The 17764-nt window shown below is 41.0% G+C and overlaps 2 protein-coding genes across 4 annotated transcripts; one reads left to right on the top strand and one right to left on the bottom strand.

Moving 5' to 3' along the window:
* ddx39b (DEAD (Asp-Glu-Ala-Asp) box polypeptide 39B) lies at positions 1–8730 on the top strand. 2 transcript variants are annotated; one of them, XM_027030416.2, is made up of 11 exons: positions 1–85; positions 709–944; positions 1121–1248; positions 1399–1491; positions 2178–2361; positions 3143–3261; positions 6337–6468; positions 6734–6843; positions 6952–7096; positions 7208–7355; positions 7751–8730. In XM_027030416.2, the coding sequence occupies exons 2-11, from the start codon at positions 710–712 to the stop codon at positions 7765–7767; spliced, it is 1311 nt and encodes a 436-aa protein (XP_026886217.1). In that variant the 5' UTR covers positions 1–85; position 709; the 3' UTR covers positions 7768–8730. The 2 variants fall into 2 exon arrangements, with proteins under 2 accessions (XP_026886217.1, XP_026886218.1); XM_027030417.2 differs by lacking the exon at positions 6337–6468.
* Positions 8731–9392: 662 nt separating this feature from the next.
* mgat1b (alpha-1,3-mannosyl-glycoprotein 2-beta-N-acetylglucosaminyltransferase b) lies at positions 9393–17557 on the bottom strand. Of its 2 annotated transcripts, none has more exons than XM_035528773.1 (3): positions 17484–17557; positions 12768–13657; positions 9393–11206 (listed from the first exon to the last, which is right to left on the bottom strand). In XM_035528773.1, exons 1-3 carry the CDS (start codon positions 17491–17493, stop codon positions 10505–10507), a joined length of 1602 nt encoding a protein of 533 aa, XP_035384666.1. In that variant the 5' UTR covers positions 17494–17557; the 3' UTR covers positions 9393–10504. The 2 variants fall into 2 exon arrangements, with proteins under 2 accessions (XP_035384666.1, XP_026886213.2); XM_027030412.2 differs by lacking the exon at positions 17484–17557 and adding an exon at positions 16431–16533.
* Between the last annotated feature and the right edge of the window lie 207 nt (positions 17558–17764).

Here is a 17764-nt window from a genome sequence, read left to right as displayed (position 1 = left end):
GTTTGTCGCAAATAAATGACGTAGGCAGGATTGCTGAGTAGGTGAAGCTAATCTCACAAATTGGTTTTGGAGGATTTTAGTTAAGGTAACTGTGATTCTGCTATTGCATCCTCTCAGATGACCGAATTGACTTGCCGTCATGCGTTTGTGCATGTGTAGTTGTTTCGTATGTCCACATATGGTGGTCTAGCGAGCATTATGTTATCAGCCGTGGCTAATCATTGCTAGCGTTAGCTGACAGGCAAACTGATCAACGTTATGCAAGTATCGCCATTATTATCTAGCCTGAAAACAAACGTACAATATGAAGTAACTCGTATTGTAATAAAAGCTGCGATGGTGACTGCTCTGTTATCCGTATTACCGGAGATACAAATGGATGTTGACGTATGCTCGAGTATTTGATGCATTGTGGCTAACTAGCTGTCTTTCTGAGTAATTACTAGCAGTCAGTATCGTGTGTGTTGGTGTCCTGTAGTATATGAGACATTGTTAATTCGTAGCAGCCTCGAAGGTGCACATTGTACAGTTAGATGATGTAGACGGTAATTATCTAGCTTTTATTTTTATTTATTTATCTAGACGTTTATTTTGCCTAGGCTTTTAAAGTGATCAGTTGTCGGCTTTATGACGGATTGCTCAGTTGGAATTTCTCAACAGTACACAGGAAGACCAAATTGCCGTTTTTCATGTTTGCACTTTATGCAGAATGACTGAAAACGACGTGGAGAACGAGCTGTTAGACTATGAGGAGGATGACGTGGATGCAGCAGGTGGTGTTGGGGATGGAGGGCTCGCTGGGGACACCAGTGCTATGGCCATGCGGAAGGAGGGGGTCAAGGGCTCCTATGTGTCCATCCACTCCTCCGGGTTCAGGGACTTCCTTTTGAAGCCTGAGCTCCTGAGGGCCATTGTGGATTGTGGCTTTGAACATCCATCAGAGGGTGAGAAGAATGACGAATGTCTTTGTCTGTATGTATGTATGTATGTATGTATGTATGTATGTATGTATGTATGTATGTATATCTTTTATTTTGATCAAATATTTGTTGCCTTATTAAGGTTTTGTGCTAAAGTGCCTAACTGCAGCATATACTTTCACCCTCCTTGGCAATTCCAGTTCAACATGAGTGCATTCCTCAGGCCATCTTGAGCATGGATGTTTTATGTCAGGCCAAATCTGGTATGGGGAAGACAGCTGTCTTTGTGTTAGCTACACTACAGCAACTGGAGCCAGTGACTGGACAGGTAATTGCTCTCAGTGCGCAGATGAATTCAAAAAACATATCACAGGTGTCTTACAGTTAAGTGTAAAATAACTAATTTCACAGGTTAATATAGTACAATCTGTGAATCTGTTGTTCTGTATCAGACTGATATCATTTTTCTCCTGCCCAGGTATCAGTGCTGGTAATGTGTCATACTCGTGAGTTAGCGTTCCAGATCAGCAAGGAATATGAGCGCTTCTCCAAGTACATGCCTACTGTCAAGGTACAAAAACAGTGGATGTGTGTCTATACTCAGTGTTGCTGTTGTTTTAGGAAGAACATCAAAAGCCTCTTTTCCACTGTAGGATCAGTTACTAAGGCTGTGTTAGGCCAGGCCAGACTTCTGAGACAAATTAAGTTTTCTTTTTCCACAAGTGTTGTGCTGGAAATCGGGACCAGGATGTATTTGAAGTGGTGATGTATTTGAAGTGGTGATGGATTTCTGTCATAATTATGTCACTAAACAGCTCCAGTCACTGTTTGACTAGATGGATAATTTGGAATCGTTTGAACTGTTTGTGTCTCTTTTTATGTATGCAAAGTCACACAGGATGCATTTTCAGGCTGTGCCTGAGAGATCAAGAAGAGGCTTACCTCTAATTGCATAGAACCAATCAGTGAATCTTTGTCATTAAGCCATCTCACCTGAACGGTTCTGCATCTCTGTGCATGGTTAGCTGATGATGCTGCAAACACAATGCTAAACACTGTAAGAATTTCATGCTGCACCATGTTCATGTGGAAATACGTCTGGAACAGTCGTTGTCTGTAACTGTTTGGCCATACAGTGGAAAAGAGGCTTAAAAAGCCTCTTCACATCCTTGTCAAGACATTATCTCCACTTGGCTGGGTAGTAACGTTTATTATGCTCTCATCTGTGCTCATTCTCTTGCGGCCTTTGTCCCCAAGGTGGCAGTGTTCTTTGGTGGTTTGTCCATAAAGAAGGACGAGGAGGTGTTGAAGAGAGAGAGCCCTCATGTTGTGGTGGGAACCCCGGGTCGGATCCTGGCACTGTCCCGTAACAAAAGCCTTAACCTACGTCACATCAAGCACTTCATCCTGGATGAGTGTGACAAGATGCTTGAACAACTGGGTGAGGGCATTTATCAAGTATTAAAGCATCCTAAACAACATCATAGTGTTTTGACCACCAGGACCGTTAGAGTGAGCATTCAAAAAGGTTGTACCATGGTTTGACATTTTTAAGATGCAGCAATTTTAAAACATCAGAGCAGCCTGGGTATCTTTTTAAAAACTTTTTCAATTAATAACATTCAGTATTATTAAGCACATTATTCGTTCATTTTTTAATTTATTTTTTATTTTTTATACTGATTCCAAAAAGAGGCAAGACAGAAAGCGAAAATGGGAAATATTGAAAATAAGAAACACATTATATATTTTTTTTTATTGCTAGTATTCAGTGTTTCCATATTTAGATGTGATATTATCAATGTTGAAGTTACAGGTACACAACTTCAAGGTCTACCAATCCTTTTCTGTACCAGACCAAAATCAAAGTTAATCGTAAATTAGTGCAATCATGAATATGGGAAGCTTCAAGTTATGAGCAAGAATTGGGTTAGCTTTTTTTCACACATTTACAGTATATTTTAAAATGAATCATAATTGCTGTGCATGCTGTAATTGATGTTTGTGTTTGTGGTTTCTGATAAAGTGTGTTTTTAAGAGAAATTCTATTGGCTTTCAGGGCTGTTTGACAGTCTCTTATAAAAAGGGTTCAGTTACTAATTCTGACATTGGTTTAAAACTAAAATGTCTTTCACCACTATGAAACATGAAATGTTTCTGCATTTCTCATGTGGGATTATATTTGGTATCCTTAATTTGTGTTTTCCTGTTTCTCCTCTCAGACATGCGCCGTGACGTCCAGGAGATTTTTCGCATGACCCCCCATGAGAAGCAGGTCATGATGTTCAGTGCCACCCTGAGCAAAGAAATTCGCCCTGTCTGCCGAAAGTTCATGCAAGATGTAATTACGCATACGCTCCCTTTACCACGGCAACTGCTCCTCCCACTAACTTCCCCCATGCCAACAGTTACCGGAGGGTGAAAATTACATGCCACCTTCAATCAGATTTACTAGAGCCAAATAGCCTCTTCAAACACTGTACGTATAAGTGGCTGCTAACTGAAAGGGGCACACAATAAGAGATGTAAAGACCTCAAATCCATACGTTGGCTGACAGTGTCAGAGTTGACATGTTATCCCCTTTTTTTGGCATTAGAATCATATCTTATAGATAACAGATCAGCCATCAGAGAGTGTAGACCATCTATCCATCCATCAGAGATGGTCCTTTGGCTGCAAATACACAATAAGATTCCCTAATAAGATTTTTTTTTTTCTGTCCAACTGTGCTCTTAATGGAACGTAATTCTTGCAACATAACACTTACTCACACGAGCAGGTTTTACACAGCACCTTTAAATTAGTGAGTAATGCACTATTCTATGACTGAAAGCCAGAAAATAACTGCAATTATGATGTTATTCAAAGCTCTCATTTAGGTAGTCAGGTGCTTAGATTCATGAATGCATAGAAAAGATGTAATCAAGAAAAAAGTCCAAGTAAGCCGGTGTGTGACTCAAGCACACAGGCAGACGCACATGCACATTCGGGGAAACGCAGAGCACAATGGTTGTGAGAAAGTCCTAGAAAAAATCTGAAATGCAGCTAGATTAAAAAAATGCAGGAACACTTCCAATTTTCCATTGTTCCCCCTTTTATAGCTTATTTTCTAAAGGCAGCCTCCTCTAGAGCTGGCAGCCCCATCAGCCTTGAGTTTAGTGCCCGCAAATCCCTGTGTCTTTTCATTACCGGAGGCCCCCGAGGACCGCATCAAGCTGGACAGCAGTGGGCAGAGCCTCCTCAGGGGGCAGCAGAGCTAATTAAGCAAGCCACAAAATATGCCCGAAACAAACAAAGGCGATGGAGTTAAACAGAGCTCCAGGCGCCTCGCAGTTAACTCCCTTTCCAACAACGAAGACTGCAAAATTAAATCGACCTCGTGCAGCCGAGACTGGAAGCCAACCCCCCTCCCCCCATTCCACCTTGCCCCACCCACTCCTCCACACCTGCTTCTGTCCCTGCCCAGTGGCGGTGGTTGAGTGTTGGTGCCCTGAAGACGGGCCATCGTTCCGTCGTGCCGCTCCTCAAAAAAAAACCAAAACACCACCTGCAGTAAAAGGAAAAAGGGGGGGGGAAGCGGGAAGGAAGTTGGAGGCATGGCGCAAAAACTGAGACGGAAGAGAAAGCACACGCGGGCGTGAGGGGAAAAGGGAGTAGCGTGAGGGAGGCTTAAGTTGCGGAAGCCTGGAGCGGGAAAGGGCAAGCTGACGAAGAAGAGTGCAGGAGAGGGTGAAGTCGCGCGGACGTAGGCTGGGGTAATGAAATGGCTCTGAGAAGGTAGCACGATTGCAGAGCATTCTCCATGAAGAACCAAAGAACGCACTTTCCAGCTGAGGGGGAAGCCTCCCTGTCCATCGCTCCAAGGCAGCGGCACCCCCTTGGAGCAGTCCCCAGAAGCCCTGCTCATCAGAGCTCACAGCCAGGAAGGAACAAGCAAGCACCTTTTTCAGACTTCATGATAAGAAATGGTCAGGGCTACACACATGCACAACTCCGAGGCATATTACCAGATACACACCGTAGTCTGGCACACGCAGGCTCTTAGGCCAGGGAACAGGCCAGGAATGTATCCTCAGGCTGTAGAGAGCAGTAATAGGCAAGTGGTAGGATTGTATTTTAACTTTCTACCTTGCAGTTCTCCCTTCCCTTGGCCACATTAATCTCAGTCATGTTCATCGGCTGAGCAGCGATTTGAGGGTAGTGGGCCTCGGGATGAGGATATTAGATGGAGATGAGGTCTTGGGCAGAGAAGTTGTGCTGTCAGGCTAGATAGTGTTTCTGACAGACAGCAACCACGCTGATAAAACATGACTTTGCCTGTGAGCTTCGCTCGGGTAAGTGCAACCATGTGCAGTGAGCGATGAAGAAAGCAGTGTTTCTAACTGCGTGGTGACAGTGTATAGTATTTGCACATTAACTAGACTCCGTGTCTGTCGTATAGCAGATTTGCCACATATGGTTCTCTGCTAAATTACCAGTTTTTCAAAACATTTTTCGCTTTTTAAATGGCACACTGTCTATAATTTAGACTGTGTTGACACATGGGTGTATTTACAGATGCAATTTTTAGGTTAAACTAAGTAGAAAATAATTGACATGCGAAATATTAAATGACAGTTTATTAATTTGAGCAATTAACAGAAATAATTTAAATCTAGTAATCTTAGTAAATTTATTACAAATACGAAAATATTTTGTACTAGAGATGATGATTAACTTAAAAATAGTATTGTGGTGTGCAGGTAGTCTGAGAGGTCCTGGGATATCGGTGTACTTATTCTAGCGCGCGCGCGCGTGTGCGTGTGCGTGTGCGTGTGTGTGTGTGTGTGTGTGTGTGAGAGAGTATATATGTGTGTGTGTGTGTGTGTGTGTGTGTGTGAGAGAGTATATGTGTGTGTGTGTGTGTGTGTGTGTGTGTGTGTGAGAGAGTATATATGTGTGTGTGTGTGCGTGTGTGCGTGTGTGAGAGAGTGTATATATGTGTGTGTGTGTGTGTGTGTGTGTGTGTGTGTGTGTGTGTGTGTGTGTGTAAATGCGTGCTGTGGGCCTTAGGATGGGAGGGGAGGGTGTATCTAATACACATGCCTTCTCTCTCCTTCCCCCTTCCTGTTTCATATCTATTTCTACACCTCTTTCTGAAATCCTCGGACATCTCATTTTTGATTTCATATTGCTTTTGCTTGCCTGACGCACTGCTCCACATAAACACCTCTTTGCTTTTTGACGCCACTATTAAACCTCTCGTTCACGGATTCGTGCCTCCTGCCTGTGTCATACCCCTTTTAACTACACCACCCTCCTCCCCTGCTATACTGTGATGCCCCCCTTTAACCACAATATCTCTCACGCCTGACTTCCGTCCTTAATCCCCTGCCTTCCCCACAAACGCATGCCCTCGACCACTGGTGACCCTAGCCTATGGAAATTTTTGTGGATGATGAGACCAAGCTCACACTCCATGGCCTACAGCAGTACTATGTCAAGTTGAAGGACAACGAGAAGAACAGGAAGCTCTTTGATTTGCTGGATGTGCTGGAGTTCAACCAGGTACTACAGTCTAGACTAAACTCTGTGACCATCAGCCTGTCCCTTATTGCTTTGGAAAAGGTTCAGATTTTTGTTTCGACCTCCCCACCTCATAGTGTAACATGTGCTGCAGTTGTTTGTCCTTTGGAGGTTCATTGTAAGATCTTTTGTGGGGTGACCTTAGGTTTGAAAAAGGTGCCAGCGTAAAAGGTTGTGTTATGTTATTACTCTGATTATGATCATTAGTCACCTACTTGGAAGCGTGCGTGTGCGTGCATGCATGCAGGTGGTGATCTTCGTAAAGTCGGTGCAGCGGTGCATTGCTCTGGCTCAGCTGCTTGTGGAGCAGAATTTCCCTGCCATCGCCATCCACAGAGCCATGCCCCAGGAGGAGAGGTGGACACAGCACTTTCACACACCTGCCCCCTCCCCAATGTTTGTGTCTTTTGGTCTGTGTTGATTTAAATTTTCCATTGTGTCATCCCCACCACACCCCGATTCCAGGCTAGCTCGCTATCAGCAGTTTAAAGATTTCCAAAGACGGATCCTCGTGGCCACTAACCTGTTTGGCAGAGGGATGGACATTGAGAGGGTCAACATCGCCTTCAACTATGATATGCCGGAGGATTCTGACACATATCTTCACAGGGTTAGTTATTAGAGTGTTATTTAATAATAATAAAAAAATTATTTAAAATGTGGTTTATTATTTTAAATGTGTGTTTGTCAACTTTCTCTCTGATTGACTCCACCCCCCCAGGTGGCAAGAGCAGGCAGATTTGGGACAAAAGGTTTGGCCATCACGTTTGTTTCCGATGAAAGCGACGCCCGTACCCTGAATGATGTTCAGGACAGGTTTGAGGTGAACATCAGTGAGCTTCCAGAGGAAATCGACATCTCCTCCTACAGTAAGTTAATCACTTCCCAGGCACCACTGGGCCTGTCTACGTGTAGAATAGCTGCCTAGCCCTGCAATGACTGTGTATATACCAGCAGCTCAATGGCAGCAGTAACAGTGGCATTTATATACATTTCAATTCAAAGCATAGAATGAAATACAATCACACTGTGAAACCCATGCAGTGCTCTCTGGGAGCTGGATTCAGTGGTTGATTCAGTGGATTCAAAAGCTTGCCAACCCACATGATCAGGGATGTAGCATAAATATGACAAAAACAATAAATGGCTTCATAGTTTCCTGTTAGTGACTTTATGATCCACAATTAAATTATAAATGGCAAAACATGTTGATGGTTCTATTCATATAATTTACCAAAATTTCATTTTCTTCTTTCTGTTCTAGTTGAACAAACACGGTAAAGAAGACGTGTGTGTGCAGAGAATGCATGGGAGAGTAGCATTTAGTAGCTTGCAATTCAGCATCGACTGTTATAGTGAAGTTTAGTGAGAATGTTTAAGAAAAAAATAAGCTGTATACATATTTAATTACAGGGATCCTTAAATTCTTCAGAAGTTTCTGATGCTATATTGTTTCCATTGTAAAACAGATTTTGTTTGTCACAATTTAGAAAGGATATGTTATACCTAATAATAGTGTTTGTAAAAGACTTTGATTACATTTTAAATTGTGAACTTTTTCCTCATTTATTTTAGCTGTTACTGACTGCAGTGTTGGAGTAAGGTACTTTATTTAGATTGCAAATGAAGTGGATAGATGTAAAATAGTTAAATATGGAAAGCATAGTATTGCTTTTCAGAAAGGCATGTCCAAGGATGTTATGAAATACTATAAAGTGAAATAGGGATTCACCATACAGTAATCTTTGTTCCATGTTCCTTGCTGAAAAACAAATACACTAAATTTGTTTAACTGTTATGCTGTATTTATTTAACATTAGTACTGTACACTAAAGGTGCATGATGTAGAATCCCTTTTTTAATTTAATTTTTTTAGAAATAGTTTGCAGTTGCAATCATGGTCACTCACCACAGCTTTTGTTTTTGTTTTGAAAATGACTTTTTTAATGTGCTGAACCTGGCACCAAATTCCTCCAAAGACTTTTTGTATTTGAGAAAACATAGCTAGCTTTTACAGCTAAAACTCTAATGTAAGAATTTTAGCTTGTAATTTACAAGTCGCAGACACCAATGAAAAAGCCCAACCTGTCATGCAAAGTAGAAAGTCCTGCCATTCCTACATAATGCACCTTTAGTATTTTTTCGTACTTGTACTTGTCAAGGTGTTTTTCAGTATTTCAAATCTCGGTGCATAAGCATTTGCTGAATTTCATAAATAAACACAAAACGGAAATTGTAGTTGTATCTTGGATGATTGTTCTGGTTATGTGTGTTGTAAAATACTTTGACCTGCAAGTCTTCTCAGCCCCTACTCCACACTGACACATTGAGTGAAGCAAAGTTAGGTGACATTTTAAATGCCAGTCACTTTCAGGTATGTATTAATTATAGCACTTAACTAATTAGACATTGTACCCTCATCTTAATTTTCATTGTAGCATCGTATGACTTGCATGGCTTTTTTCCCCCAAGAAACAAAATGGAAAGTACACACTGACTAGAGTGGAATGGCTGTTTATCGTTACCTTTTTTTAATCCATGAAGTTCTCGCACTCATTGAAAGGAAATTTCATCTGATCTGATCAAATGTTTATCATCAAATGCTTTTACAATACCAATGGCTTAAGACAGGAAGTCAAGACAGTTGTGTCCGCACAAAGTCTTACAGCAGGACATCAACAGGATGGGAAAACTGTGAAAGGAAATCTCTGCAAGAACAAATGGTGGTGGATGGGGAAGGGAGCCAAAAACAGAATCCAGGATCAGTGAATTAGCTCTCCGTGTAATGGGATTGTACTGGTTAAAACTGCATACAGGTCAGTTCTTAAAGATTATATATCTTCTTGTTTTTGCCATGTGAAGCACTTCTCTAGTTTGTATATATTACAAAAGGCCCACAGAACAGGTTCCATGTATACCGACATATCAAAATAGTCATTTATTCTCGTAATAAATTTATAAACAACACATCAGGCAGTGGTCTTTATACTGTCATACATACATACATTTGAATACATCAAATGCTGTCACAAAAGTCTCAATATAGTGTATTTAAATTATATTAGAATTTCCCCCTCATCCCACCTACTTGTATCAATTTAAATGAATGCCTTCAAAAGAACATGTAAAGCAACATTTATGGTCATTGGTTTTGCAACAAACCTAACATTTAGGACATCTTCGAAATGCAATGAAATCTCTCCCATCTTAAGGAGAATGAAGAAGGGTTCAAGTACATTACTTCAACAAAACATCACAGATCTGTAGATTATGAGTTTTGGTGTTCTGGATGCATGAACCTTCAGGCTAATCATTCCTGGCACAAAATTTAACTTAATCAAAATAGTGCTATTTTAAAAGATAATTCTTTTTTAAAGATTATCATTTTTAAAAGATCAATCTTTTGCTTGAATGGATTGATCAAATTAGTCAACATTTACAACTGGTGTACTTGATTTAGAATGTCAGTAATAATGCCACTTAGAATAATGTCAGTGACTTGCTGGAAAAAAACTTCATTCTGTCAATCACAGGACAGATCTTGTCAAAGAACATACAATATAGTAGACAACACAAAACCAACCTTTCAATGCACTGAGTTTGAAACTAGGAATAACACAAAAGCTAATACTTTTAAACTGAGCGACAATAGTCACATGATCCTGAGAAGAACAGCGTTTCCTGCACTGCCTTCATGAGCGGTGGATAAGAAATAGCAGGACTCTGCTATGGTCTTCTCCGAGTAAGACTGTTGCATGTGCATGAGGTACCAACTTTTGTGCTGTTCCCAGTATGACAGGGTGTTACAACAACCATCACCCAAGACAACAAAGTGACTTTCCCTAATAAAATCCCTTTTCCTTCACCATGTATTTTAATCATGCATTACAATTGGGATTTTCATAATCTTTCACACCCTGCCTGTTTTCTTTGGTTTGAGAGGTGTTCCTCTCTTTCTGCATGGTTTTCTGCAGAAGTCAGTCTATTTTTTCAAGGCCCATGGCTGCAACTCAACCTTTCAACTCCAGCTCGTGTCATATTTTGTCCACCCCTCAGGGGGTGCCAGATAAATCCTTCGACCATGTGACAGAAAGCTGACCACACCTCTGTAGCCAGTACGGGGAACCCCTGACTTCAAGTCGTCCATCACCCCCAGATTACGGGCCAGCACTTTGAAACCGTCCCTGCTGGAGTACTGCACTCTGAATGGGCCAGAGCCTTTCAAACTACCAGCTTGCTGTAGATCCTCTACCTTTATCAAATGGGCACTGTACACCTCCTTAACAAAGTCTTCATCATACCGTTCGCCAATCAAATAAGACAAATCCCGTTTTGTGAAAGGCACAAATTCAGTGTTCAATTTAATGTAGCGCAGATACTGGTCAAAAAATTGACCCAAACTAACTCCTTTGCGGCCAAACGTCATAGTTCTGGAGATTTCTGGCCGAATGCAAGAACGGTCTTTTCTTTGCTGTGGATGACGCATCCAGTCATCCCAGAACGCTTTGGGCCATTTGGGCTCGAGCTCGGCCCACAACTCCTTCAGCAGCATCCATCCCAGGCCAGGAAAGAAATCTGTTCGGTATAAGAGGTCTGGCTTACCAGGGTCCACCAGACCCTCCCGTCCATTGTCGTTCCAGGCAGAGATGCACCACAGAGTGGGGTCGGAGCGCAGGATAGGGTAGAGAGCGCGGAAATACTCAAAAAAGTCTGGAGCCACCTATATGGACACAAAAGGTTTCTGAGAGTGAAATGTACAACCAAAGACATGACACAAAACATCAGAACAATAAAGTTGGGAAAATAAACTGAACATGAGCAGGATCACAAGCAATTAGTAGAACCTTTGCACACTGACCTCTCTCAGTGACCACAGGCTTTGTCATCATTACACTTCTAATTAAGTATAACATGTCAACTAAATATTTAATTCAGCTTCAATATAATTGAGTTTATAACTTAAAATCGTTGTTTTTTTTCTGGTGCATAATCAATCTAGCATCAATGTAGTTAACCCACAGTACCAATGTAGTTAATCCATAGATCAGTTAAATGTGCTAATCTGGAAGAGCAAACTGGGATTACATCTGTCAACCGTATTAGGGAAAGGGATTAAGGTCTCATCCTTTCTGCTAGACAGCAGCCTCACCCATCTGATTCTCTAGATAAAGGACCCCTAATGAGTCATGGACATTAAAAAAAAAAAAGCACTGGTAGGTGCTAACTGAACAATCTTGTTTTTCCTGCATCTCTACATTTCATTAAATTAACACAGAGACTAACACACTATCTTCACACATACTGAGAAAGTTATCTGTGAAAACGGTATTAATCATTTGAAGTGACACAGTAATTGTAACCCAAAAAGGAGGGTCCCAGTCAAGAGTCAGTGGTACCCCACTGGGGCACCACTGCAAGAGGCAGGGGGTCCTCAGTCTGTGGGTGCCTGCATGCCCCTCCCCTTCTCCAGTGGTCCCAGTCTAGAATAAATGCATTATACTGGACATGCTAGTGCCATTTCAAGTGCCACTATTCAACTGATAAATTCAAATATGATAACAACAATTTGCATCCATTAGACACAAAATGTTTCCAGTGGCTCAGTAATGATGTTGTACTGTGTTCTCTGGGCACACCAGGTGAGAACTTAATTTCAAGGACATGCCCTGTAGAGTAGACTTTTATTTGCTGCTCAGGAAATTAGACTTTGTAATCAGTTTGGCTGTGAGACTTTGAACAAGTTCAAAATCTTGCAGATAAAAGAGGGCCCTGCAACAAGGACTTGTTCTTTTATCCTTGTGCCACATGAATTTTACAGGCAGAGAGGGTTTTGATGTCAAATACTGCACAAAAACTTGAGATTTACCCAATGCATGACAGGTTGAAACCTTTTTCCATAGTACTGTACTGTATATAAACATTAATACATTATAGATAAATGAGCTATTGAAATGAAAAACCATACATCAGCCATTTCCTGCTTTTCTGTAATCCATTATTTTAGTTTTTGATTTTGTACATTTAAATTAAAATATACATTAAAATGCTAAATACGTTTTATTTAGACTTGCCTTACTTCATTAATTTGGACATTTAAAGATAAAAATTGTAATCTTTTTTTATATCATTGTTTTTATTTTGTAGAATGTGGAAAAACAGTAAATGGACATGTATGGTTTTTTTTTTTGTTGCAAGGGCTCAAATAGTGTGAGCCTCTGCATTGCTCCAGGACAGTTCAATTTGTAGGCAATTCTACAGATTGATTAGGTCTGCATTCTTACCTCCAAGTCATCCTCTACAATGACCACAGTGGAGTAACTGAATGTGTTGAACACTTGGTTTAGAGCCCAACGGTAGTGTCTGGCAATCTTGTAATAGCCCTGGAACTTTCTGTGATCTGGCCGAACTGGAATTTCTGAGAGATCTGGCTGGCTAATGTGGGTCACTTGACTACCATAGGAGCCAATTACCCGGGCAGTGTCCATGTGACCACAGTCCTGACTGACGATGATTGGGTAAAGTTCAACTGAAGGACGGTACTGTATCAGTTTGTCCAAGCTCCTTTTCACTGTGACTCTGTCACAAGCGATGACTAAGATTGGGATGACAGTTTGAGGACTAGGACCAGTAAGGCCCACTTTATTTTGAGCAAATTGTTTGTCATCATCTGACTGCTTGCCCTGGTTTAAGACTGTGGGAGGAGACATGACAACAGAAACCTGGACATTTTCCTGAATAATTTTGTTTTCATCCAGGATGGGTAACTGGGGCACCTGCTGAGGTTCTTTAAGTTTGTCCTGTTTCTCCTTTGTGTCTCCCGCGTCTCTTTTTACAGCATCTTTATGCTGTTCCCACAGTGATCTGTGACTTTGTATCTGTTTTAGAAGTTTTTTCTGAGTCTCCAGTTCCAATTCCACCTCCTCTGCCAATCTGATCACTTCACCGGCCAATCCACTGGCTCCGCCCCCTTTCCCAGCTCTCCACGCCTCTCCTGCACCTGGCTCAGCTCCTCCTCCTTCTCCAAGTCTACCAATGGGTGGCCTTCCCCACAGAAAGAGAAGAAGCAGGGCATTCCATGCGACAAATAGAAAAGCTCCACACAAGATAAGGGACCCTTTCTTGCGAACCATGGCCCAGTGACACCACACAAGGGATTGACGTGAAGAAGAGTCTAAGATAAAATGAAAAGAGAACAGTTATAGGATGAGTTTTAAAAAATTACATATTCTATTACAGGTGGTGCTGACATACACCTATAGCAAATTATAATAGACTGTTAATGCTAGCACTTTCTGCAATGCCGCCTAAAAGTACACTGAGTCTGCACTAATGTGTACAACTAAAGTATTCTTTTGGAACTGTAAAGGGTAAGAGAGTCAACAGAAGTGTCTTTTGTGAAAATATTGCACACAAGGAAGGATATGGTTTTACCCTACCCTACACTCAGAAACAGAGGAATTCAGGAATGCACTCAAAAAAGAGACCAATCTTTCACCTGCCCCAAACCATGTAAAACAGAGTAAAGTACAGGAACGAATAGTCACTCCAGGGCTCCTTAATACTGAGATATGGCCTTGTGGGACTTCTGATTACATGCAGCACTATTCTTCCCCTGCTCCCCACACCCATTCCCAAATGGATGTTCTTTCGTACATCAAACAACATTGTTCTTGACGTAACAACCTGTCTAAAATGTACAAATCAAAGTAGTTTTTAGATCTCAGCTGTCAAGGTAATTTTATTAATCATGATTCACTTTCAGTCAGTGGTAACTTTTCTTTAGTTAAAAACTGAACCCAAAGACCCTTAACAACGCAATTACCGTGGACTACAGTTACCTTGTGAAATACGACATTCAAATGATGGAGGTCTTCATGAGTGGAGGCAGTTAGGATATAGTCTATATTTTGAAGTGGGGAAGGAGTTTGCCTAGTTTGAATACCAGGCACTAAGGATTTACATCTTCTTTTTAAAATAACAGTAGGCACTGGGCATTATGAAAATTCCCTTTCATATGGATAACCAAAGTTGCTCACACCCAACCTAAAACAAATGAGTAGTGTGAGCAGGAATTACCTCCCCCAACACTATGCCTATGCTGTGGTAGATCATAAAAACCAGTAGCTGTTTCTTCCCTACATGCAACCAAAGCTTATCTGTTGTTCTGAAGCCAGGCCAGGTGCAAAAGCTGTGGCACAAGGCTGAAACGGAAACAATCTGGCCACAAAAGAAGATAATGCAGCTCATGTAGTCTCTTATGTAATGAAATTTAGGAAAAGGTTGGGACAAAAAAAAACAAAACAAAAAAAAAAAACATAAACAGCTTACTGTTAAGGTTAGAATGGGAATGCATTATACATACCCTAGACCTTACTCTGCAACTATGCTGGCATGAAGAATGCTGCCACTCCACAGCCTATGGTTATGCTGAAAGTACTACGGAAACCCTCCCCCACCCAGCAACAGGAACATGACTCTGGTATCTCTTTCCGTCATATGGTGAATTTATAAGTTCACATGTTTTCAGAGTAAGCACTTTTTGATTAGCAAGAAAACCAGTGCAACTTTTCCAGGACATGGTAATTATACTGACAGTATTCAAACGAACAGCCACTGTTCCTGAATGGACTAATCACTGTTATATATTAAAAAAACAAACAAAAAAACAAACAAACAACAACAACAAAAAAAAAACATCAGACATAGTACACACAGTAATGGAGATCACGAAAATGAAAACTGATTCAATAACAGCTCACTATAAAAATTACACCTTTACAGTAAACATAAAATTATGTATTTGCAGTTAAACTACAAATTAAATTTAGGAGTCTTCCATCAATCTTGTAACATTTTTATAAGGCTGATTACATCTTTTATACCTGTAAAATTCGGAATTAAAAAGTGAAAGTAAATATTTTCTCAAATAAGCCATCCCTTTTAAACATAAAACCATCCCTTTTTTTAGCATGAAAAATAATTCTCAAATAAGAATGGATTGCCTTTTATATGTCCATCACTGAAACAATAGCTGGTGACCTTTCAGCCTGTGAAAAGTAGCCTATATTTGAAATGACAAAGTCCATTCATTCCCAGTGTCAGACACGAGTGTGCACAGGAAAAAAATCAATACAGAAGACTGTCACACACAAGTCACTCATTGCTCTGTACTGGCTAGGATTAGATCCTAACAACTGTTTACACCAGATAGAAGTTTAAATGACCCCTTAAAAAAAACCTACCCACCTATATGTCATCAACACCACCACTTGTATACAAAAGCAAAAGCTCCTCAGAAATAAAAAAGAAATACATCACGTAGTAGTCACAAAATGAAAATACTGGAAATACAGCCTAGACAAAAACAAAAAACAAAATAAACACACACCTAGACTAACATGAAGAAATACATAATAAGTACGTGAGGAAATCCCGCATTCAAAAGGAAGATATGAAAGTGTCAGTGCTGATTACCTACAACACCAATAAACTCTGTAATAAAACTGAGCAACTAAGGTTCACACTATCCTGTTAAAGAAATTGTGTGAGGTGGCTTCGCTTTACATGGTTATATTTGTATACATCTAGGACTACTTACACTACTATTTTGTCTCTATTTTCCACTAATAAAACTCAAACTAGACCAAGGTGTATAGCCATACTCCACTAGCATCAACAAATGTACACAGAGAGGTCTAAGATTTCATAAAAAACACATATAGACATGTCATGATTGCAGAGAAGAGAAAAAATGGTAAATGAGGCAAGAGATGTGAAAAGGAAAGTACTGTAAGATGTAAGGGCATGAGAAGTTTTAAAAACGTTCTGATATAATAAGTTCTAAGAAAAAGCATAAGAGAAGAATAAGGGAAATGAAAGCAACAGCATGTCTACTATGAAAAGACAAAAAAGGGAGAGAAAAACAAGGTATATTTGAATGGTACCTGGATAAAAAGCGTTTACTTTTTCCACGTCTTTCTCTGTTCTCAAGAAGCTTATTAGTAGGTAACTGACGAGACCAAGAGAAGAGAAGAAAAAAAAGGGGAGGGAATATATCCCACTGGTGCGAAAGACCAGCAACACACGCCCTAAACTCCACCTTCTCGATAAGCCCCGCCCCTTCAGGCCAACAACAGACACTCAAACTCCACCCTCTCCCTAAACCCCGCCCCCTTAACACTAGGAACATACACCCCCAAACTCCACCCTCTCGCTAAGCCCCTCCTCCTCACACTTTCACTCCTGGAAACGTGTGAAAGCCTGGTAGGTTGCCTTGCACAACTCAGGTCGAAGTTCATGTCTTACTGATGCAGGTGCAACAGCGCAAGCATATACTTGCGAATGTCTGGGATAAATGTGAGCTTTTAATTTTTTTTTTTTTAATGTCACGCATTGTAGAAAAATTGTCTACAGAAATTCACCTAATTTGGTCATTTGTGGGATAAACATTACAAGCAATATAGCTGGGTGTTTTTTCCACACACAAACAAAATTGTTTAGCTACTGGGCTAAAATGGTACAGTCAGCAATTAGTTGGGTACTTACAGTAAACTGACCGTTTAAACCCGTTTAAAGCTGGTGTTCTAGCTATCTTGCAGGATAAATGAAACGTTAAGTCCTGCTGTAGTGTACCTTAACCTAATCGACACGCAACATTCCCCTGCAGATCAGTTCGTCAAAGCTAACCCATCAGCTACTGCCTGGTCCGACCACACCAGTCCAGTGAGGTATTTTAGCTAAGTCAACTAGCTCGCTATTTTTTTTTCCAGGTTTTACACAGTTAAACCAATCCCAAGATGTGGCTACATATTTTCTTCCTTTAAAAAAGCGCACGTTAACTCTCTTTTAAAATTAATTACCCAAGAGGTTATAAGCTAGGTAACGTTTCCTAGCTGGTTCACTTTCACCGGGCTAGTTCGTGTGTGACCAGCCGCTGGCTAACCGACGCGTATCCAAGAGCCACCCGGCTCAGCCACAGCCTCGTCCGCGGTCCTCACCTTTCTTCATTTCGGCGCAGCCGCGCCGCCTCGGCAGACGGGGGGGTGGGGGTGGGGGTACAAGCTAGCGCTGTGGTGGCGAGGCGGATCCGTCTCACCCCTGGCCGCTCACAGGTCCCCCGTCGCCAGCCTCCGCCGGTGCCTCTGCTCCTTCATTCCCTCTCCCGTTTATCCTTCTCAACCATTTTTTATTTTATTTATTTTTTTTTAGCGAGGCGCCATTTAGATATGTGCGGTTCTAATAACTTTGATTCCAGCTCACAGTATAGCTAAGAAATAAA

This window comes from Electrophorus electricus, chromosome 8 (assembly GCF_013358815.1).
Source record: "Electrophorus electricus isolate fEleEle1 chromosome 8, fEleEle1.pri, whole genome shotgun sequence".
Taxonomy (NCBI): domain Eukaryota; kingdom Metazoa; phylum Chordata; class Actinopteri; order Gymnotiformes; family Gymnotidae; genus Electrophorus; species Electrophorus electricus.
This window is presented reverse-complemented; position numbering and strand designations above follow the sequence as displayed.

What these genes read in the sequence shown, in the direction of transcription:
- mgat1b (XM_035528773.1), bottom strand. An exon ending in TTGTAGAGGATGACTTGGAG is followed by an intron (nt 11,207 to 12,767) that starts GTAAGAATGCAG and finishes GTGTCCATATAG; the next exon opens with GTGGCTCCAGACTTTTTTGA.
- ddx39b (XM_027030416.2), top strand. Translation starts at nt 710, where the DNA reads ATGACTGAAAACGACGTGGAGAACGAGCTGTTAGACTATGAGGAGGAT. An exon ending in TGGAGCCAGTGACTGGACAG is followed by an intron (nt 1,249 to 1,398) that starts GTAATTGCTCTC and finishes TCTCCTGCCCAG; the next exon opens with GTATCAGTGCTGGTAATGTG. An exon ending in GCCATGCCCCAGGAGGAGAG is followed by an intron (nt 6,844 to 6,951) that starts GTGGACACAGCA and finishes CCCCGATTCCAG; the next exon opens with GCTAGCTCGCTATCAGCAGT.